The 24,022-nt window shown below is 38.5% G+C and overlaps 2 protein-coding genes across 2 annotated transcripts in view; one reads left to right on the forward strand and one right to left on the reverse strand.

Moving 5' to 3' along the window:
- PSMD1 (proteasome 26S subunit, non-ATPase 1) overlaps positions 1 to 24,022 on the forward strand; it is a 65,139-nt gene that overhangs the window by 16,733 nt on the left and 24,384 nt on the right. The gene's annotated exons all lie outside the window — the stretch shown is intronic.
- Positions 8,279 to 19,314, reverse strand: HTR2B (5-hydroxytryptamine receptor 2B). The gene is made up of 3 exons (XM_005484893.4): positions 17,513 to 19,314; positions 11,360 to 11,560; positions 8,279 to 9,293 (listed from the first exon to the last, which is right to left on the reverse strand). The coding sequence occupies exons 1-3, from the start codon at positions 17,820 to 17,822 to the stop codon at positions 8,413 to 8,415; spliced, it is 1,392 nt and encodes a 463-aa protein (XP_005484950.1). The 5' UTR covers positions 17,823 to 19,314; the 3' UTR covers positions 8,279 to 8,412.

Here is a 24,022-nt window from a genome sequence, read left to right on the forward strand (position 1 = left end):
GGATCTTTGCCTCTCCTGAAGCCAAGGGATCTGTTTAGCCGACTTCTGTATCTGTGTACAGAACAAAAATTCCATGCATGCCTTCCATAGTTTCAGGCATCTTTTTTCAAAACAGGTTGTGACAAAGCCCTTTTGAGCTCAGATTTCAGTGTAATTTTTCTTTCCAACAAATGCAAAACACAATTGGACATGGATATCTCTTACCAAAATGAGAAACCTTCAAGGCTCTGAACTAAACCTTTTACCATGTGCTGGCATCTTGCTGGAACAACATAGTTCAGGGCCTGTTCTCTCCATATCCAGCAGTGAGGAATGAGTGACACCATCTTTGACTCTTTCACCTGCTGTACTGTAGTTCAGATGTTATCCTGCCTCTTCCCCTCCCTTTCTGGAGATACTTGCTGTCCAGAACCTACTTGTGCAATAAGAAGGAGCATATACTTGTAAATTCTAGTGTCCACCTTTCTTGGTAGTCCTTGGTAGTCAAGGACTAACACTTTTTAGCTGATTAGCACTGGCTCTGCAGGCAAAAGGTTTGTGTTAGGCTGTGGTAGTTGCCAACACTTTTCACTTGATAACTGGTTTTGTGCTCTGCCCCAGCTGAACAATGCCAGTGTACAGAGACATAAAGACCAAGTGAGTTGTGAGTTTGTCAGATTTCATGGCTAAAATGACATTTCTTTCTTAGGACTGTTGTTTGTTGAAGTCTAACTGGATTTACTTGCAAAGGCCACTAACAATACTTGCAAGAGTCAGTGATTTGTCAGCTGCTGGGCATACAGAGCATTTGAATGAAGTGTTTTGGAGGTGAGAAGGTCTGAGACACAGTGGGCTAAATCCCAGAAATTAATCTAATTTTAAGTGAAGGAAACATGACTGAAGGTCCCATGAAAAGAGTTCTCATTGAATTCTTTGTATGTGCAGAAAGGGAACTGTGAAATCAGGGCTGAAATAAGAAAATAAATTCTTTAATGCAGTCTACATTTTTCTTGGGGAATTCATGGCATTAATGAGTTGAGTGTGCTAGAGGTGTGAGTTTGTCTGCTGGACTGTACACTTCAGCAACCTCAGACTTGTGCTTCTCTCTGTTCCTCCTATAGGAATAGTAAAATCCATATAAGGGTGGAGGTTACCCAGTCAGAGGATGATAATTTCCTTAAAAGCACCATTGCTTGAACATGACAGAACTACAGCCCACAAACTCACATCGTGTCATAAATATCCAGTTTGTTTTCTCCTGTTGTTACAACTATCTATGAATAAATGTTCTTCCTCTTGGATTTGAACTAAAAGTGTCGTAAACATCACAAAACTGCTAATTTTAGGTAATGCATCTGCATAACAGAACATTCTGTGAGGCTTTGCTGTCCTTGTTTTGCTCTGTGAGCCTTCCTTGCTATCACATGCATACAACCCTGCCTACACTCACTCAACAGCCCATCTTGACTTTTGTTGTTGATTATGAAAACAGCAGAGTATCGAAGCAAAATGTGATAGAACATAATGCAATAAAACATGGCATTTAATTTTAGAGCAATAAGTTTTTGCTTGAACTTGAAGATTACCTCTTTTATATTTTTTTTAAGCATGGTATTTTTTTTCATTGGGCTTTTGAATTACTGGAAAAATATACAAAAAGAATATATGTGGCTTTTGTCATTATTCATAATTCATGAATCAAGGTTTAGATAGAATATTCTAGTCTAGGTTCTTAAATTTTACCTAAGAATTGCAAGATTAAAACTTCTGGTGTGTTGTGAAAGATAATAAATCACCCAGTTACAATCCCTGGAGGACTGGGGGAGCAGGGGTTAGTGCTGTTACAGTTTCACTCTGGGATGTTGGATGCACACCTGCCTGGCTGTGGGAATGTCTGCAGTCACCCAGGTGAGCAGAGCAGTACCAATCCCATTGCTTGAGTGCAGAATATGTTGCAGGTCCTATTCATATAGCACAAAAACTTCCTTGTCCGATTCCTGGGCTCCACAAAGCTTTCCAGGGGACCTTGTGTGTAGAATTAAACCTTGACCAGCAGAGTTGCTGCTGTTAATTCTGGTTTTGCTGACTGTTTAGAAGCAGTCCATAGGTTCAGGCTGGGGATGGAAAGCACAGCTTGCTCGCTGTAGGACTTGGTGTGGCTTTTTTCCCTTCTTGGCTTAGTCCCATGCAAAAATTAGGCACTAGTTATGGGTTTCAGAGCAGATCATTTTCATACCTCTATATTAAATTATCAGAAAATGTTCTGATGCAAGAGAATTGTTTCAAAACTGCCTCCTCTTTTCTTCTTTTTGCCATCTAAAAATACCAGTCAAAATTGTGTGGAGCAAAAAGCTGAGACTTTACATCTTCTCTCTTTTTAAAAATGGCCTCCTCTTACAGGAGGCACTTCTAAGTAAAATGTGATTGTAAAGTGATACAGAGGCATTAATGAAGCTTGGGATGTTTGGAGCTTGCAGTGTGGATGCAGGGCTGAACAAGAAGCTGTGTTGTGCAATAGGAAGAGGAGAAATGATGCATTGGCTTGGCTGCTGTAAGGTGTCTCTGTTTTCCCAGTTCTGCTCCTTTTGCCATTGAACACAGATAGCAAACTTACCTAATTGTTGATGTTTACATACTGGTGGTTCTTTCTGCTGAAGTGGTTTATTAAATATTTATGATTGTTAGAAACAGCATTTAAATCACCTGTGATTTTCGGTCAGCTTTTTAAAATTCTTATGATACAATGGAAAACATGATCAATATAAAGTGCTTTGCTTTTTAAAAATGGAAAGACTTATTTTTATCATATTTTTTACCACTTTAGATCATGAATTCTTTGTTGGCATTGCAGAGTGAAATGTGATTGCATTATGTAGCCAGCCTTATTTTTACATTGTTAGAGCAGTGCTGCAGAGTATCTAAACACTTAATGTACAAAATGAGGAGATAGATGTTTTATGGGTAGAAGAAATCTGATTGGTAAAAAGCTTCAATGTGGGATGGAACAGTGCTTGCAAGCATGAACTAAAAACGTTTAATGCTCTCATAGCAGTTGTTAAATTCAGGGGAATGAGACTTTTGGGGAAGTGGGACTTGAGTTGTAGGATGCTGCTTTTGCCTTCATGCAGTACTGTTGGGAAAAGGCTGAGGGCTGGAGAGGGAACGATGCAGCCTCTAGAGAGTCCCAAAGGGAAGATGTAGTCTCAGCTGGTAAGTGTAGGCTACCCAAACATGAAGAACTCTGCATGGCTTCTGTTCAGTTTTTCATTTTAGGATGATGCAAGTGAAATAGTAATGTTTCCTGCTTTTGTATGCTTTGTGTTTACATAGCCTTTGGTATTTTAAGGCTATATATTTGTTACAAGGCAAACAGATCAGATACTTGGATTTTATTCCAGGAAGACTGGGACAGTGTGTTTTCTTTATATCTTGTAACCTACCTTTATCCAGAAGGCAGATAGCAGATGATCTGGGTAATTGAGTGTGAGGCTGACAGTCACTCTAATGTGATCTGCACCAGTGACTTTTTCAATGTTTTAATTGTGAAGAGGAATTTAGTGAAATATATCTGCTTGTTAATTCTTGCATAGGAAAGATTAAAAGGGTTTTGTTTACAATCCAACACATTTTATCTTGTCATATTCAGTATTCCTGGTAGAGGAGAATGAAGGTCCCTTTCAAAGAAATAGAAGCAGAAATCTTACTATAATCAGAAGAAGCCTTAGACTTTCACTGAAGTTGTGCAGGGTTTAATGAATTTGAAAATGATTTGCCATTACCTGTGTGGAGAATTTGTAAAGAGGATCCTTTAGAGAGTGAAAAGCTCTTAATTTTTAAGAGTGTGATGTTGCTTTTCAGAGGTTGGAAAGGACCTGAATACCTGCATGCTGGGAATTGTAGCTGTGACTTGACAAATAGGGTTGACATGAATTATTAAAAAATGGGCACTTTTAGCAAGCCATCTTTCCTATTTTTGTACCTAGCTTCCCATTGTAAAATGAAAGGTCTTCCTCTCATCTGCAGAGCAAAAGTCTTCCTTTTCCAGTGGAGAAAACCTTGTTTCTCCTGGGAATGGACACTGATAGTAAACACCGTGTTGTTATGCCAAAGACAAAAGTATGGAAGTTACGTCTCTCCTGCCTGTTGTTTTTGCCATGTTATAATGGTTGCCTAGAGAGCCAAAGGGGAAGTGAAACAAAGGAACACTTCTGAGCAGTTGTACGTTGGCATCTTTATCAATGTGAAGAAAAAAGTCTAAAGCTTCATGGTAATATTAACTCAGTGCTGAGAACTGGCCAGAACTCTGGGACTCTTGGCTCCAGCTTGCAAGGTAAAAAGCCAAAAGAGCTCTGGCAATGTTCTGTCTCTCTGTGTTCCAATGTCCCAGGTTGTTCAGCATGCCTTTACCATGTTTATTCTGCTTACACTGCTTTACTTTTTAAGTCTGATGTTACATACAGCAACCTAGAAAAAGATTCAGGGGAGTTATGTGTTTGTTTTCTTTTGCCAGCTTGCAGTAATGTGGATGTTTCCACAGGATGGAAATGGTGTAGAAAAGCAGCACTTTCTGTGAAACCATAAAAAAATCCTATGTGCCTCTTGTGTGCAGGTGATACAGCAGCAGCTTGTAGCATCAGCCTCTCTTCTCAGTGCCTTGTGCTTAACACTTGATTTTAACTGTACTTGCATTTGAAAATTGATGCCAGTATGGCCTAGTGTGATATAGTCAGGAAGAGTTTTATACTTGCAGGATATAAGATAACTGAATAGTTTTTCTAGTTGCCTGTAGGTTTCCTGACAGCTAAAAGCCTGCAGCTTATAGATGGTTTAGGACTGGCTTCACAAAATGCATTTTACATAATAGCTGGGATTAGCTGAATTTCTTGCTTCTCCGTTTCTGAGGGAATTAAAGGTTGGGATATTTTTGGTTGATTTTTCTGGCCTTGTCTGTTTCATGTGTATTTTGTGGCTGTTTTGTTTAGTTTTTTGCAAAGTAATGCTTTTGTTTGCATTTCAAGACACTTACTCTGTTAGGCTTTGAACTCCATTATCTTCCTCTCTGCAAGACTGCTGAGTCCTTATGTGCATGTCTGTGCTGTAATTTTTAATTAGATAGGCAGACAGATCATTGACTGAATGTCTCCTAACATATTTTAAATAATTAAACAACAAAACAACCACCATACTTGTTCTTTGTTCTTCTAAAATGTTCTTCCCATTGTGCTTGGGTGTTGCAGATAAGCTTTGACTTATCTTGCTTTTCAGTAGTTTAAAAAGAAATTAAATATGCCATATAAAGATCTTTGTGATAATGATAAAAGAACTAGGTATCTCTAAGTTATTTTATGGACTTTCTTATTTTGTTATTTTATTGCCTCTCTACAGTGATAACTTGGAGTTACTATTGTATTGAGACTCTAGAGCTGACCAGGTGGCTGATTTGATGTGGGTCAGGTTAGGAAAGAACTGGCAGCATTTTGCTCCAGAGAAAGGAATCCCTGGTTTTGTTTGTGTGTGTTAAGGGGAAAGTGCATGACCCCTTCCTTCCGTAAAAATGTCTTGTTTTCTACAGCCAACTGACTGCAAAGCTTTATCAGTTATTATACTGCTATCTTTATGAAAAAAACTGTAAAAAATTAGAATGCTATGAAAATACTCTGACTTTGCAGACCGCATATAAAAGTATATTTTATACATTTGTGTTACCTAAAGGCAGTACTCATGGATGTAGTCCTGAGCCTCCTGTTGTGCTTGTTGATGCCACAAGAGCAGTGTTGTCTGTAGTTACCATACAACAAACTGGTGCTTTCTTGCAGGAGCTTGCAGTGACTCTTCCATCATGTCTTACTAATGAAGGTGATGTCTTTGTTCAGAGCTGTTCTTGTAGATACAGTTGCTAAAACAAGAACTCCACTGTCCATTATGTTTTCTTACTGCACAGTTCTGTATCTTCAATTTTTTCTTGCTCTGTCCTACTTTTTCCAAGCTGTTACCTGAATTCTCTGCTTGTTTGCTTTGCAAGTGGACCAGCTCTGAGCAATATCTTCTTGCACTTAGCACATTAAGTGGAATGTTTTCCACTTGGAAAGTGGAAGCATGGAATGTGCATGCTTTCTTGGCTGATGTGTTTCTGTCTATGGTGAAGTTTCTTTGCCTGTAGAAAGACTGGATTTTTTATTAGTCACTAGTCCTTTAGATGGAGGTTTGTTGTTGCTGACTGAACTCAGTAACTGGAACATGCTGAGCTTCTATTTACAGTTACTAAAACTTAGAAACCTGTATACTGCCTTGAGAAAATACATTTCTGTTGGGTGAGACTTTTTCAAGGATGATTTCCAGTTTGTGGAGGTCTAAGCACTGATTGCAAAGAGGCCTTGGAATCTTTCTCTGTGGGACATTTAGGGCAAATTACTGCTCATGTGCGACAGATTGCAGACTTGACAGCTACACAAGAACAGAGTCAGACAAAAAAGAGCTGAGTTACCTCTCAGTTTTTCTTTGTGCTGTGAGCCAGCTGTGATGTTTCTGCTGGAAAGGGAAAATAAAGGTTGCTGCTCAAAGTAGGTGATTGCTGCCTGCTATGTGAATGGCTTTTTTTGTTTAATTATTATGGATTTATTTAAGTATCAAGAGAGTTTTCAAAGATGACTGTTTATTGCTTTCTGACTGCTGGACAATAACCCTTCAGGAATGGTGGTTGCCTTTTGGTGTTCTCACCTCATGAAGGTGTCTTTTACAGCTACCACAGTCCATCCATTCTGGCTTTTAACTACAGAATCCTCCTAAACAAATTTTGATTAAGTGAAGAGGAGGGAGAGCAGTTAGAATTTACTCTGATTTAAGTGGCTCATGATTATCACCAAAATTGGGAAGAAGACAACTTACTTCAAGTATCACAGATGTATTTTTAATGCTTTTGACTGAAAATCTCTGGCAGTTGTTACACTAAGCTCTGTTTTGAATTTGCATATGTTTTAAATTAAATATATATAAATAAATTTTGGAAGGACATGTTAGCTTTAGTACTTTCTGTTCTGCAGATGAAAAAAACCTAAGCCTTTTGCTGTACATAATTTTAGTGTAACCAAAGAATGCTGAAAATATTAAAAATGAAAACAAAGCCCAAGCTGAAAATTTTACTGTAAATGGAAACTATGGAAAAAATGGTGAGCTGGCTGCTTGATGTAAAAAATCCAGTTCTTTGGGGAAATCAGATTTCTTTTCCCAAAGAGTCTGGAGCTGTCAGAAGTTTCTGATTTCCCAAATAACAGACTCTGGTGGCTTTTAGGGATTGTGAGAACCAATTATTTCTATTAATTTTGTACTCATACTAAAGTCTTGAGCATGTTTGAGAGAGTGCAGATTGGGACCTGTAATTGGCCATTAGTCCAATTAAATCATTTTGAGCTCAGCTAAACTGTGAATATGTGCAGGTGTAGCCAGTACTGTTGTCTCTGCTGTCTCTTAAATATTTGCTCTTATTTTCTTATGAAGTAGGTGTTCTGTCTGTGATTTCTCTGCTTCCTGTGAACTACTTTGGATGAGGGGAGGCTTTCACTGAAGGTTCCATGGTCATTAAAAAGGAGGCTTGTCATATAAATTATAGGGATGTTCCAGGCATTGTGTATCCTGTTTTTCTTATGATCATTGATTTTGTGTTGTGTTATTTTGATTAAATAATTCATTTTCTTAGTATGAAAAGAAGAAAGGGCAGTTTTCAGTGAATAATCTGGCAACACTGAGCTTATGCATATGTAATGGAGATGAAATTCAAGTGGGTGAAATTCTGCCCATCCCTACAGTAAAGGGATAATTTCCTTACATGGAATTTTTAATTATGCCTTATGGAATAGACTTGTACATTGGTCTCTAGAGTGAGCAATTCTGCTTGTGTTTTACACACCCTTAGAGAGCAAGGAAAGTTCCTATGTGGATACTCAGTCTCAGCAGAGGAATGTGTCTGTAGGAGGGAGTGCAGTGAGCTTGTGTGCTGCTCTGTTTGCAGACATTTAAATTGAAACCAGTGAGCTTGTATCCCTCTGCTGCTTCCATGTTAGAGCATCAACCTACAAAGTTTTGTTTTGCCAGAGCAAATCTTAGTGTTTGTACAGAAATGGTTTTCTTATAAAGATGTACTTTGAAGAGACTGAAGGTGATGAGAACTGAAGTCAGATAAACTGATTTAGCTTTTATTTATTTCCCTCTTCCTTAGGCTACAGTTCTGCATGAGTCATTTGCCATGGAATGAAGTTGTGGTTGCCACCATGGGGTTGGGGTTAAAGTAGAGGAGACTTTGGAGGAGGGGAATTAATATAAATTTATAAGATATTGCTTGCATAAATAACAGAAAACAATAGTATTTATACCCTCTTACAGTGCAGTTATCTAGAATGATACATACAGTAATGCTGTAGGGACATGGCTGCCATTCCACTATACATAGCTGACTTGTTCTTCTGTTTTATCAACCTCATTCTCGGTGAGCAGCAACGTATCCAGCAGAATGGCCGATGATGCTTGGATGGGTGAGCTCCTCAGCCTCATTGGGCTCTGGTACATAATGGGGTTAATCCCATTTCTCATCCCATTCATGACAAACAGCTTGGAATTTTCTGCTACAGAGCTTCTGAAAGAGATCCTGCTGGAGCGCTGCCGAAGGGCCTTGATAGGCTTTGTGGTCCTATAGTTGCAAGTGATGTACCTGCTGAAAGCCTCCCTAAATGTTTTGTTGAAGAGTGTATATACAAGAGGGTTCACTCCTGAGGATACATACCCTATCCAAACAAATATCTCCAAAAGCTTTTGAAAAACCTCCTGGTTGCAGGAGTTGCACAGAACAGAGCTGATGTTTGTTATGAAGAATGGGCACCACATCAGCAAGAAAAGAAAAAACACAATCCCCAGAACTTTTGACGCCCTTTGTTCATTGGTTATCGTTTGCATGGACTTCCTCCCAATGGTGGATGTCCTGCTGATAGGCATGTCACTGGGCAAAGTCTGGTCCTTTCTGGAGCCATTTAGCATGGCCACCTTTTCTGGTGAGGAGGCAGGCGTTGTGTCACGCTGAAAGACTGTGGACACTGCTGACCAGGTGAAGCGCTGAGGCGGCTTGTTGATCAAATAGGCCTTTTTGCGCAGTACTCGGATCGTCAGCAAATAAGTGACGATCATGATAGCGAGGGGAATGAAGAAGGAAGCCACTGATCCGTACAGAATGAAGTCATGAAAACGATCAGGCGTCAGGAAACACGTGATGTTTGTAGAGTTGCCATTTCCATCCTCAATGCCCCTGATAGGGACAGGAATTGCAATGCCTGTAGGAGAACAAACAAGTGCTTCAGCAGAGGGTAATCGCTTGCAATCGCTTCACTGAGTCTGAAGCCTCGGGCTTTCTAAAGAAAGGTAATTCCTGAGCTCTGGAGCAGGCACGGGAGCACAACATGAAGTGTGGAGAGCATCACGTGGGTAATTGGGCAAACAGTACTTTGTAAGACTTGGCAGGCTGAGCTTTAACAGAGTGCCCTTTCTAAGGAGATTGGGCCTAACTCGTAGAGATTGAGGAAGCAGTATGAAGTTGCCAACTTTTCAAGTGTAAAACACATGAATTGCTTTGACTCTGGTTATTAGAATTAGTATGGCTTTTCCTCTAGTGAAATATGTTTCCCTAATGCCATCTCCCCCTTTTTTTTCTCTTCCCCAGAGTAACCTTTGCACTCTTTGAAGGGCAATTTTGTAAATACATAAATCTTGTCTTTCCCTCTTCTGTTAACCACATCAAGTGACTGGACACAGACAGCTGATTTTTTTCACCCTGCTCAACTCTTTCATATATACAAGTAGCTAAATAGTTGCCAGAATTATGCAGTGTGTGTTTGAGATGGATTTGTTGTTTGAAGTCTCCTGCATATTTAGGAGTGTTTAAATGAGTCTGGCTAGCTCTGTAATTCACCACTGGTTTAAAAAAATGTTAACAGTCTTGTCTTTTAAATGAATTTTTTATAACCACTAAATTACAGTCAGCACTTCATTTGCCAGCAGTCTGACATTACAACAAAAACAACAGGTTCCTTGCTGTCTGGTGAAGGTGATTTGTGCAGTTTTCTGATACCACTTAATGAGATATAGGGATTTACTGTATTCCTCTGCTACTAGGCTTACTGAAGTTGGTTTAAAGCAGCAAGAGCAAAATGGGTTTCCCTTCAGCAACTTGATCCCTTTTCTAATTAGGAGCACACATTCAGATACAGAAAGCATTTAAAATAAAGATTGAACCAAATTAACCTTTGATTTGGAGAACCTAGCTCAACTGCAGACTAGTTTTATGTTAGATAAAAAGAAATTGAAAAGTACAGTGCTGTTTAATGGCAATAAATCACACGTTAAAAGGTCAACTTGTGAGTGTCTTGTCATGCTAAGTTTTTTTTGGGGTGGAGGGGGTTGGGTTGGTGATAGAGTAGAGATAGCATCTTTTCTCCTATCATCACAGCTCTTCCAGAATTTTTTTCAACTCAGAAATTTGGAGTTTGCCTTAGCCAAGAAGGTGGCTGTACCCATTCTCCTATGCATCACTGGCCTTAATAATCCAGAATAATTTTGTTTGGTCTTGCACACAGAGCATACAGCCCTAAGGCTGTCTGGAGCATGTATTAAATTATTTGAATTAAATGTTTTCACTTCCTTAGCTCATTTAACAGATTCATTTTTTAAGCATTAAAGACAGATGACACGCTACGTGCACATCACAGAGACACTGATATCATAGAAGTTTGTATGTTGGTATAAACTTCTTCATTTAAGCTGTTCAGGGTTTGTTGTTTTGATTGTTTGGGGTTTTTTTGTTAGACATTAGCCTTTCTATATGCTGTCTCAGCCTTCAGTGTTAGCCTGGATGTTGTCAGCCACTGATTCATATCTTTGCTACTTCCTTCCTTTGCTACATATCTTTTGTACTTCCTTTATGCAGAATTTTACCAACATCTGTTCAAGACTTAAAGTTGTGTTTGGGACAAAATATAGCACCATGGGAGCATGAAATCTTGCTTTCCCAGGAGACATGTGCATGCACTATCTGCATACTAATACTGTGCATGCAGATATTGTTTTCTGGTTTTTGAGCTTTCAGGACCATGAAGAGGAGTGATGATTAATACTCTGACTCAGTCCTTGGCCTTTCTGGTGAGCCTAATAAGGAGCCGTGGTTCAGGCAAATTTTTATGATGTAGCTATGTATGATCCAAGAGGTGGACTTTGACCAGCCTGAGTGTTATGGTCCTCCAATCAATAGTACTTGGCCAAATTTTCCATTTTCTCCACATTTCACCTATTGTTTTGGACATGAAAAGCTTCTGTGTTCCTTTTCCAGTGTCCAGGTCCCACATACCTATTGAAATGAGCCAAACCACGATGATTTTGATGATTGTTGTAGCCCATGAATTGTACTGGCTGGCCTGGATTGGCTTTTTTATGGCAATGTAGCGGTCCAGGGAGATGGCACAGAGGTGCATGATGGAAGCTGTGGAAAAGAGGACATCAAGGAACAGCCAGATAGGACACAAGGCAGTTGGTAAAGGCCAGGTATTGTCTGAAAGAGAACAAAAAACTCATTAGAATCTAAGCTTTTTGAGAACTCTCAGTGTGTCATTTTCCTGTGGCATCAGTATGTTTGAAAAGTTCATAGTACTTCAGGAACTGAGCTTTGTCACTGCCTCAGATGGGTTCTGTCTTACATTGTAATTAGCTCCTAACTGGTATGGTTGTTGCCATCATATTCATCAGGCTACCTGTGTGCTATAAACCTTTCCCTGTCTTTTTGTCCTTTTGTGGCAAGGACTCTGGATTTAAAAGTTTATTAAAAATGGACCATGACTGGTTCTTGTGAGCCTACGGTTAAATGACTATTTTCAGCTGTTTCTCATGGTAGAAGTTGATATATTAAATATATTTGCCTCCCTTGGAAAATTCTGCTGTACTCAATCAGTAAGTACATTATTAGTATTGCCAGGGAAATCAGTTCTTTGTTGAATGATGATTGGGGGGGGAAAATTGCGTTTCTAATAAATCAGATTGGTTTTAATTTCCTTGGTCAGCATAAATAGACCTATGTGCTGAGAACACAAAATGAGCTGGACTTTTGTAATGTTCAGTCTTACCAGTGTAGTAACATTGCAGTCATTTGAGATTTAAAACATTTTTTCGTAATGTGACTGGTAGATGAAGATGATAACAGTGCTGCTTGACTTGAATTATAAACTCCAGTGGATGGAAAATTTTATGAAGACAAACATAGCAAGTACTTGTCTGCCCTCTTACCTATGCTGGGAAACCTTCTGTGTTAAACAAAGAGAATGAATGGATGGAGCCCTGAACTGAACCTCAGCCATCCCCAAAGCAGAGGACTCCAGGTGAGGATGACATAGGCAGTGAGGCAGAAGGGGAAGAGGCAGTCTGCTTTCAATTTATTAACCAGAACATTTCAGTATCTACTGATTTACTATTTATTCATCTTTAGTTTTCATGCCTAGACTTTTAGCTGGCAGTAAGGTACCATGCATTTCTGAAACAGATTTCCTTTAAAAAGAAAAAACAAAATGTATTGTGGCTTATGTAGCCAGCTGCAATTAAAAAAAAACAGTTAAAAGAAGTAACTGATTTGATGGGCTTGAAATGTTTTTACTCACTCCAGAAAACTGACAGCTTCTTTTGACTTAGTAATGAAGGATTAGTTCAGGTAAAACATGAACAGAAAGTGTGTTCTACAACTTGAAGGATGGCAGATAACACAGCTGGATTTCAAGTGAACAGCTAATGCTTCTTTTGGATAGTACTCGCATGCCATTCCCTGGATTATAACTGCTTTGAGGTCTGGAGAATCCCAGTGTTAAGAAGTCTTTCCTTTTTTAGTTAATTTACTGTTTGTGGAAGAAAATACTTTGCAACAAAAGGCCTTTTTGCTTCTTTGAAATAAAGATACATTTAAACACTGGTCTGATACAAAGCAATCTTGTACGTTTGACTTTTAAGAGCTTTTGTGAGTTGACAAGTGCAACTGAACAGAGAAAGCTTTCAATTTTCTTTATTTTTGTCTATTTTTCTACAGGGTGCAGAAGGCAGTAGGTTATCACATTCATGATTAGAGCATTATCTTCTGCTGTATTTGTGTATATGAGATGCTGGGTCTTGTCCAACAAAATCAAAGTAAACTTTAAATGCCAAAACTGATAAGAACTGAGGATTATGGTTATTATTTAAATGAAACAAATATCACAAAACTGATACTTTAAAGTCCAGAAGAGTCACACAGTTATCTAGGATTTATTCTATGGTGTATTTTGCTATAAGTTACTTTGATTTGTAGGTTACACCTACAAATCAAAGCTAGAAGCTGTGTCCATTGTTTGAGGCAATGCTCTGGGCTGAGTGCTTGTGCTTTTCTGATGATGGTGGTGCTGTCTATCACTGTTGGCTTATTCTGTTCATTTAGGATTAGGGAAATAATGGAATATCAATTTCCTTTCATGGCTCAGAAAGCATCTCTGACTCTTGAACGTGATGGTGACCTGCTTCGTTGCTGTCCTGCTTTATAGTTCAGAATGTAAAATGATTATGTCCTGCCAAGTAGTGTTACAAAGCCATTAGCAGGTCATGCTCAGTTTGAACTGTTCTGATTCTCCTACTATAAGTCTACATTGTGGAAGCAGACCAGAGCATTTACAGGGTAGAGATTCTTCACTCCCATTTTTCTTGGGGGCTAATAGGGATTGGATTTTTTTAATTTTTTTTTTTAATGCCTCAGTTACCTGACAAAGATGCCTGCCTGAAAATTTGTCTGGTTTCTCCAGCTGTCAGGTAGTATAAGTTAAAAAGAAATTCCTTCTACCTACAAACCTTGCCTCAGATCCTCCCAGCATTGCAGCAGTGCTGCTGCTGAAGATTTTGCATATTTTGAGTCAAAATAAGACCAAATACATGCTTTAAAATTTGTCTTGCACCTTTAGAGTAGTAAAATGAACTTTTACTGCAACTGTCTGCCTTTGATTAATCTTTATTTAAGAAAAGCTTTATTTATAGGAAATACCTTAGAAATGTGTAATCCTTAAAACAAAGTACAGTATAGAAGAGCTGCTCTTGCTTTAAGCCAAAATATTTTCAGAAAGCTTAAGAGAAAGCACAGCTTGTGTACATGTATAAGTATGATTGAGAGAAGTCTTTAAATAGACTTGGAAACCATTTATTCTTCTGTTCTAAGGGCTGCAGAAATATGTTACCTGTAAAGGGTCTTCTTGTTGTTATGTAATGATGCTTTTGCTGAGATGGAAATGGAAATATTTTCAGTCACCATCTCCTTTAAGCCTAAGCCTCACCCTGGTGTGTGTGTCTGCAGCTGCATGTGCAGTGCTCACCCTCGTGTGCTTGGCTCCGTGGGCTGCCAAGGCCTGATGTCTCCAGGCTGTTCTCTAGGTTTTTTAATCAAAGTGGTTTTTTCAGTTAGGCTTACTTTCTGATAAACCCTTGATATCTTTAGATTTGAGTTTGTGGAGAGTAGTCCCCGATTAAAGTTTTCTCTGGCAGTTTGCACAAACAAAAAGGGAAAATATTGTTGTGGTTATCATCAGTAATGGGGGAAGATTAGGACTAGTTGCTTATGATTGATTAAAATAATGGTTTGCAACCTAGGATAATGAACATTGCTTTCTGATTTTAGGTGGATGATTATTAGGAGGAGAGACTGTATTTTAAAAAATGGTACATGTGTTGTCTTCAAGTAGCCCATTGGCCACCAAGCAGTGGACACCAGACTTCTTCCTGCTGCAGGCCTTGCAAATGGGAGAATCTCTCAAGTTTGTTTGCCAATTTCACTATTCATTGAATTTCAGTAGTTCTTAGTGTTAGAAATTTGGGTAACTGTTTTGAAAGCTAGATTTTAGAGAATGCAGTTATCTCCTAGTGGGCCCTCTTTTTATTTTTTAAGAAATGAGAAATATTTAGCAAGCTATAAAAGCTATGAAATGTTTGTGTTCTGACACTCACATTCCAAAATTAAAATTGTTGTGTATGCTTGTACCAGAGTACATTTTGGTTGTTCTGCTGAGAATAAATAAAGTACTGCTCATGGCATTACACCTGCAAGTGAGTTTACAGATTCATTTATTTACTTATTTTTAAAAGGGGCAGCTCTTTATTATAGATACAGTCCATTTCTGAAGATTTTTTTGTGAATGTTCTGTCAGGGTGTGGAGCCAATGCCTGTAGCAGATTTTGATTTTGAACACCCTGTGACACATTAGTTTGTACAGTCAGGATCTTAATGTGACTGCACTTCTGTTCACACCTTTTCCTTCAAATCTTCTCCGCATAATTAGATATCAATCCCAAATCGGAAGCATAATATTTGTACTCTGTATCTAGAAGCTGCACCCAGCTCTTTCATTATTATGGAAACATTCCTGTGTGGAGGTGCCAGGAGGCTGGATTTAGTTTGCTGTCTGGCTGTCAATGACTTCTTTGTTCACGTAGTTGTCTGGCTAATGTAGCTTCAAGATTTAAACTTGTTATGTATTTAATGCCAGTTCTGTCTTCATTCCAGTAACTCCTCATGTTTTGCTCATGCTTTGAACTTCTATAAACACCTCAGCATCTTCTCCCAGTTGGTGAAGAGGAAAAGCAGTTTTTCTGGTTGGCTGCCAAAGAGAGACTTGTGTGCAAGAAATTTCAGTTTTAACCACTGTTGTGTGGAAGGCGGGTTGTGGTCTTAATTAATTATAATTGATTTTACTACTTTCTGGTAAATTTCCTGCACCATGAAAGACATTTTTGTTTGACTTTTGAATTAAGATTCCTAGCATGCTTTAAACTGTTGTAACCAGGGTTTAGCAGTGGATTAATTGAGATTAAGGATCAATAGAGTCCTTATGAAGTTACAAAGGAAAGATTTGTTAGTCTAGCAGAATGAAAATAATAATAAAATCCAAAACGAGAAAACTCCGCCACTACCAAAAACCTACTCCACAAAATCTGGGATTTGTCTTCCCTTTATATTGATTGCTAGTAAATACTAGAACTTTTTATGGCTAGTAGCTTTATTGTTGTTAGTGATGAGACCTGTGGCAGGCACTAAGCAGTTACAGCATCCATGTGTAAGTATGGAAATGCATATCTGCTGCTTGCCTCCCACTCATATGCACATACATCTTTTCTATAAGTGACTGATTTTTTTTTGAGTTAGAAATCACTGTCTCTGTTATGTACATTCCATTTTCTTTTTAGAAACTATTACTTTGGGGAAAAAAAAATCCCTATTCTATGATCTCAGTGCTGAATTCTGACCTCCTGTTCACAATTCTGTTTAGGGAAAAGAAGTCCGTAACACACAGAAATTCTCAAAGCATTTAATGAATGAATAAACACATTTGTTAATAAAGTGATACCAGTTTTCTGTACAGAAACTACTGATGGCCTTTCTGAAATATAGTTTGATTGTGTTTGCCTGTTGCTTAGGCAACTCTTAGAGTCTAGTCTAGGAAAAATGAACTCCTGCAGTCTTTCTTAGGACCCAGTGTACCTTAAAGGTAATTCTATAAATCATTAAGTTTCTTGAAAAACCTGTCTCACTGATTTTTTTTTCCATTTATGATATGAAAAGAAACAAATTAAAATGTATTCTTAAAGAAATTTAGCAGTTAAAGAGAGAGACTTTCCCATGGAGTTGTTTCTAATTAGTTGTCAGAAGCAGTATTTGAAATAAAGCTGTGTGTGAGGGGCTGTGGAAAAATCATGCTTGTTCTGTAAGGACTAATGAGAAAGAAAATGTCACATCCAATGTTTGTTCATGTGAAAAAGGCCTATTTTATTTCATACGAAGCAGACTAAATGACAAATACGTATCTCAAACATTAGATACATGGATTGAGGCTTCCTTGGCTTGACAGATGATTTACTTGTAATGTCTTATAAACCTGTGGATTTCCCCAGGGTGGGAGGAAATCAGTTTCTGTGAAAGCAGTGCTGATAAAGTTTGTCGTCACTGATAGTGGCAGGGACCAGCTCTGACTGACCATGTAAATATATGACTGCTCATGGAGTCAATACTCAGGTAAAATCATATGCATTACTCATACACAGTTCAAAACCTGTTCACTGTACTAAACAGATACCTAGCCTTGATTTCAAGTTTTTTAAGAGAATACTGCCTGCAATTAGTGTAATATAATATAACAAATACCAGCATTGTGCTAGTGTTGTTAAAAATTATATTACACTGTACAAATTCCCTGTGCTTCAGCTCATATTTGAATATTTTTATGTCTTGGATGATTTTTGAATGGTTTGTTTCATAGGAAGGAATATCCACATAGTTGTACTTCCCATAAAGACATTAGGCTGTATTAAGGTGAGAGGAAGAGAAGATTTAGCATCCCTCATCCAAGTGATTTTTAAAATTGTAATGCTGGAAAGCAAACAACTTTTCTGTTTAAATTAGACCTCCCAAAATTGTACCCCATATGCAAACCTGATAAAACAAACACACTGCACTTACCAAATAATATCATGAGAAGAGCAATTGGCATCACAAACAGACCCACGAGCAAATCTGCCACTGCCAAGGATGTCAGAAAGTAGTTGGTAGCATATTGCAACTTCTTCTCCAGGGACACTGCCAGAATGACAAGTATGTTCCCCCCAATGGTGGGGATTATCAGCAGGAGGATCAGCAGTGCTGCCCAGTGCACCTTGTTTCCTTGTTCCTCACTTGGGTAGTCCTGCTTGGGTGCTCCTGTTACTGAGAGAGGCGACAGAGATCCATTGCCAGCTCCAGGTCCGTTCAGGGAGTGTAAAGGATGGGACATTTTTGTGTGCAGACGAATGTCTTCAGGGGCTCTGTTTGGTGCAGGAGTTGTGTACGGTGTAAGAGTTCTCTGCTCCTCTCTGGTCCAGGATGCTCCTGAAGATAGGCCAGCATGGTCAGTATAGTGAACTGGTCATCTGCTATTTTGAGATATTGTAACCATGTCTGAGCTGGTATCCAATCTTTTTATTCTTTGCCTTGCTGGGCACAAAAAAATTTTAAAAATGCAAGTCCTGTCTTGTGTCCATCTCTGGTTGGTGGGGTTCAGGGCTCTGGTCTCCCCTTTATAGCGATGTTCAGATTTCAAAAGATTAAAAGGAAAAAATCAGTAGCTGTCAAAAATAAGCAGTGCATTAGCTTCCTCTTTTTTTTTTTTTCTGCAGCAGTAAAAAGTGATAAATGAATCTGAGTGCAAAACAATTCCCTTTAGGTGCAGTCTATGTAGATTTGCTCCTTCTGAGTACAAACTGATGCAGAGGCAGATGCTCGAGTTGTGTATGTGCAACTCCTCCTCTCCTGAGTGTCTCGTCTCCAGCAGCATGTGCGTAGGCAGACAGCAGTTCCCATATTTCCCCTTATTAAGCATCCTATTTCTCCTCAGAGGGTAACCCCAAAAATATCTTCAGAAATTATGTATGAGGTTTCCGTTTTAATCTCAGCACTTCCTAATTTATCAGGTGAGGGTCAGGAAGCTGCAGACAATAAAACACTGCTGACAGTCTCAAGGGGACCATAGAGATTTATCGAACTGAGACATCTAAATTTACTCCTTACTTGAAGGGGTCGGGGTGAGTAAAATGCTTGTTTTTGTAATCTGAGCAAGGCTTTTATTAAGCACAGCCAGTTCTCTCCTGTTTTTCTCTATTTCTGTCAACTCTGCTAAAGAATTAAGGCTTGCATTTCCCCCTTCAAGCAGAGACTCAAACTGCTGTCCCCACATTAAGCCGAACAAATGCTCAGTTACTGAGAAGATTTGATGTGTTGCAGTTTTCAGGTGAAGAAAGCCTTACCTCTTTCTCTTGCATTTTAGTAGAATTCACTTTGCATCCAGGAAGATCCTTTATAATTTTCTTTTTCATCATATGGTGGAAGTTGAGATTTTTCAGTACTTTCTGGAAAACAAGTGGTTAATTTGCTTTTGGCTTCTATAATATTTCTGAAGCTTGTCTCTTTGTGTGCCTTTTTTTTAGCACATTTCTTCTATCACGAAGATTAAGAATTTCTATTTTGGGAAAACTATATTTCTTTTCATCCAGGTATTTTCTCCAACTCTGAAATGGAGGAGAATAATAATTCTTACCTCATGTAAAAAAGGATAGAAATAAGGTTGTGTTCAGTTTTGCTGTCCTTTAACTTCCATTCTTTGCTGATTCTGCTGAGATGATCAGCAGAGTCTGTGTGCAGTTCTCTCTTTGCTCACAAGTAAAGCTCACAGTTTGCTGCTGCCCTTGTTCCTTGAGTGACTCCTTCCAGTGTATCCAGCTCCAGTGTTTGGAAAGCAGGGAGGGGAGTGAGTGGGGGGGTTTGGCTGGAAATGAGACAGAGAGGGTTAATTGATGCACTGCTCCAGCACTACAGTGTGTGCTCCCTGGAGCTGGATCAGCATGTGCAGGTCCTGGAAATGACCCTTCACACTGCAGCATTCTGTCTCTGTGCACCGCAGCGTGTCTGTCTGTCTGTCTGTCTGTCTGCTGCTCGCTCTCTGAGCTCTCTTGCTCACTTGCTTTCTGGATGGAAACACAGTTAACCCTAAAAAGTTCTGCAGCCCTGTAAACACTCCAGGTTTTTCCTTGCCTAACTTTATAAAACTATTGTCTAGCGCAGTTACTTTTAAGTGTGTGCACTGTTACTTTAAAACTTTCCTCCTGCAGCTGGTTTTTATTATCCTGAGTGTTCTCTTTTGTTACCTTCCAACTTTCAGTCAGATGTGTGTATAGCCTCAGTGTCATCTTATAGTTCTGCATTAAAATGGAAATAGAGTTCACTTCCAAGGACATTAGCTGCAAAATTGGGTAATAAGTCCTTGACTAAGGCCAGAAGAGACCATGAGATCATGGTTTGACCCTCTGTATGACACCAGCCATTACATTCCATGAATTGCTAGTGCTTACCAGCCTTGAGCTGGAAATCAGGTCCTCAGTGAACTGTGCATCAGTTCATATTTCTTTTAAAAAGAAAAAAAATTGTTTCTGGAATGCAGGTAATGTGGGGCCAAAGAGAGAAGACTGCTGTCAGAAATTAACATAAATACTTAATATATTCAGATCATACAACAGAATTTTCAGTAGCTTTTATTTGTTCCTTACTTTTCCTGTTTAAAGGAAACTATCAATCAAATTCCATGCTGTATTCATTTACATTTGAGAGCTGATTTCTTTATTCATCTGAAAAGTTTATATTACAATAATAAAGATTCATCCAGCTATGGTAATAGTGTTTCCTTATCTGGCCACCTCCCTATTGTCACCACTGACAGTACTGAGAGAGCAGAGCACATAAAAACATATAAAAAGTGGAAATTGAGACAGGACAATACCTTATTTGGCTAATGGGCATTTGGATTCAGTTTTTCTTAAGCTCCACTACGTCTGATCAAGTTCTGGTTTATATTTTAAAAATCTTGAAAGATATCCTGACATTAATCTAGCTGTACTTGAAGTTTTTACTGCAGATTGTTCTGATGAAAGCTAATGAATACATTTATATCTAATTGAAAAGGAAATTATTCTTAAAATACAGATAAAACCAATTATCTTAGGAACTTGCGGAAGATGATACAAGTTTAGTGGTAGATTGGCTTGCAAGCATTTTTACCTCTTTGGTGCATTGTTTAATTTCAGAGAGATAAAAAACATACCTGCCCTTTATGATGCTTTCTGAACTTTACCAGGTTTGAATCAGTTGAGAAACACATCCTGTTCTATATCTGTCACAGACATGCAGCAGGTCTTCCCTGTGTCCTCTGGCCAGGCTTTTTGTGCAGGCCACTGTCCTGCCCCATATCCAGATGTGTTCATGATGGTAAACTTGCTAGACCCCACTCCTGGTCCACTGTAAACTGAATATTTGAACCATAAATAGATATTATTTTTATTTCCCATCCCTTGCTGTTACTTCTGTTTTCAAGCTGCCAGTGTGATTTTATAGAGCCATGTCCCCATCAGATATGAGCTGTCTCTGGTGAGTGCTGTTCAGTCAGTACATATCATTCAAGTTCACTTGTTGTGCTGTACATGAGATAGATGCAGGAAATTCCTGGTTTGGGAATAGCTGGGATCATTTTTGTCCAGAGAGAGAGACTGAATGTTTAGTCTACACTGAATATAGCAGTTTGTTGCATTTTTTTCTCTGCAAGTTTTCTGTTTTCTATATATTTCCCTTTCTGTTGCACATCCCCTCCTTCAGAAATGACCTCAAACTGTGCAGTTAATATCTGCATTTCTACTTTGTTAACTCATTCATGGATGAAATGAAACTTCTCTTAAGCTTTTTTTTTTTTTTTGTAATTGCCATTACACCACTAAAACAACTTGTGGAAATAGTTCTGTATAAAATGATTAACTCATGCCCAATAGTTTAAAAAAGTTATAAATATTTAGAATCCTTTGAAATATGACTGAGGACACTTAATGAGGAATTTAGAAGATATATTTGACATTGCTCTTCAATTCTCTGATGTTTCATTTTTCAATGAGTTGTATAGTCCTTAAATATTTAGACTAAAATGTAAGTGCATGTTAGTGATGCTTCAGATGCTTCCAGCTTTAGTCTCAATCATGAGACCAGTGTGATGGGTTTTTTCAGTATTCTGTATCTTTACTTACTTATGCTACCATATACTTACATATATATAATTTCATGTTTAAAAATTGCTGAAATATAAAGAAAAGTGGCAGTGATGCATTAACCTTGAAGATGTGCAGCTTACAGGATTGGAGACAAGCTACTCAAAGGATGGGGTTTTAACAGGTCTGTGATCTAAGACACTTGAAGTGGAATGTGCTCCAAGTTATGGCAGTCTGAGCTTTTAGTTTATCTTGTTGCCTCCTGGGGAAAAAAGATTACAGTGGATTGTTAAGAGCCAACGTAGCTCACTGTGATCCTCAACTTTCAGCAGCCCAATATGGCTCTTGAAGGCAAAGCCTAGTGAGAACTGCAATATCTGCAGATGTTGCAATTGTGAAGACTTTCAGAAAAAACCAGTTTAGGTCAACATCAAAAGGAATCTGACCACCTTCTGTGTCCAACTGACCTGGGCGGGTTTTTTGTCATATTAGTCTGTCTAAACAATCAATATCCTGGTTTTCATTCTGTTGATTTTTGCACTGGAGGCTTAAGAAAAGTTTTCTTTCATCTCTCTTTGGAAGTAATGAAGAATTCAAAATTATCTTAGCTTGTAAGTAGCCTAGAATTTCTGAGAAACCAAAGTTTCAGCTTTTTATGGAAAGAATATGGCATTCATATATATATATATATATATATATATATATATATATATATATATATATATATATCCTTTCATATATGTAAGAAATAACATCCCCAGAAAGGAGTTCAGAATTGAGGCTAAGGCAATTGGGCTGGAGTCAGGCAGCTCCTCTTGTTTCCACTGGTTCTAGTTTCTGGGAAGATTCAAAATCCATAGTGTAAGGTATTTGTTTCATGCAGAGGTTTTAAGAGCAACCAGTTGGTGAGTAAAACTAATAAAAAGCCAGCTGTTAGGTTTTGCTGAGAATCTCTTATTGCTGTCTTGGTGCATCTTTATTTTTCTTTATGATTTTGTTTGACTTCTGAAACAAACCAAGCTGGATCTTGGAGGAAGTCCTTCATCTGCAGCCCATTTATCACAACAGTAAAACTGATCCTGATGTAGGGTGGAAACAAAACTGTAGCTTACTGCACTGTTGAAGTTCCATGGAAGAAACTTCTTGAGATTTTTGGCTTCTTTATTCATTTAGTTTCCTAGTAACAGAACAAAGTTGAAGCTAGTTATGATGTTGGGGTTTTTTGTGTACAGGTCTGGGTTCACTGACGTCTGTGGTTTCATGGCTTATGTAGGAGCAGCTGAGCAATTTTCAGATAAAATGAAGGAAATAATTGGGCCATTTTTTTGTCATCATTTTGCTGTTGTAGTAAAATGTAATTGCAAAAGCACACTGCTTGAGTAAAACCAGTGTTAGGAAAAAAGGAAGGAACCAGTGCATTAAAGATAATTTGGTTTTCAAAAATAGACATTGCCTATCTTTTTAAGATACACAGTCCAGTTTTGAGACATGCCTTAGGCTTTAATGTAGGAATTTTAAGATGAAATTACTGGACTATGTTATGGGAAGGTCATGCTAGAGGACTACAGTGCATTGCTTCTGTCCTCAAAATATATTAAATCTACTCCAGGCCTAGAGTTTTTACTGTGACTTTAAAGAGGAGAGAAAAAATTTGTGTCTGGAGATAAAATGTCCACCCACTGAATCTCCAAATGTTATTCTGATATTTCATGTAATGTTATTTTCTGTGTTTAACTTGCAGTAATGACAGATATCTGCATTAGGACTGAGTAGGAGTAGCGAGTTGCTGAGTGTGAGTTATGACAAACCATTTCTCTTTTTTAGGAGCGTTATTAAGATTTCTCACACTCTTCATTATTTCTGTCCATCTCCCACCAGTGTGTGCTCCCAGTGAAGGGCCAGGGGAGGGAGAGCATGGCCATGTGTTAAACACAGTCCCCAACTGGATTACCAGATGGAAGTAATACCCATGGGAGCACAGTTGCAGCCTGGGATTGCTTATGAGGGCTTTTAAACTTTTCTTTTGATCACTTGACATAATTGTTTTGGGTTTTATAAATTTTATGGAGTCTGGGTGAGGGTTTATATGGGCTGACCTTCGGCAGCACTGTGTAGGACTTTGTAATTACAAACGTCTCAGCCCTAAAGGAGTAAACAAATCTTACTGCTTAAGCATTGATGTCAACAATGCTCTTGTGCACTGAGGTCCTGCTCCTCCAATACACACTTTTGCAAGACTCTTTCTCACTTTTTGATCTGCCTTCTAGATCTCTCTTAAGTGAGAAGACATTTTTTGAAGATTAAGGTTTTGAGAAAACTGAGGAAAGTGGTGGGACCCATTAAATTGCTGCAACTCCCAGAGTGGATTTATGGAAGGCCTCCTGTCAAAATGTTTGACCATTTTATGGATAGATTT

The sequence above is a fragment of the Zonotrichia albicollis genome, chromosome 9 (genome assembly GCF_047830755.1).
Source record: "Zonotrichia albicollis isolate bZonAlb1 chromosome 9, bZonAlb1.hap1, whole genome shotgun sequence".
Taxonomy (NCBI): Eukaryota; Metazoa; Chordata; class Aves; order Passeriformes; family Passerellidae; genus Zonotrichia; species Zonotrichia albicollis.

Excerpts from the sequence above, each read along its gene's own strand:
- HTR2B (XM_005484893.4), bottom strand. The coding sequence starts at position 17,822 with ATGTCCCATCCTTTACACTCCCTGAACGGACCTGGAGCTGGCAATGGA. Across the intron at positions 11,561-17,512 it reads TCTTCTCATGATATTATTTG|ACAATACCTGGCCTTTACCA; the intron begins GTAAGTGCAGTG and ends GTTCTCTTTCAG. Across the intron at positions 9,294-11,359 it reads GGTTTGGCTCATTTCAATAG|GCATTGCAATTCCTGTCCCT; the intron begins GTATGTGGGACC and ends GTTCTCCTACAG.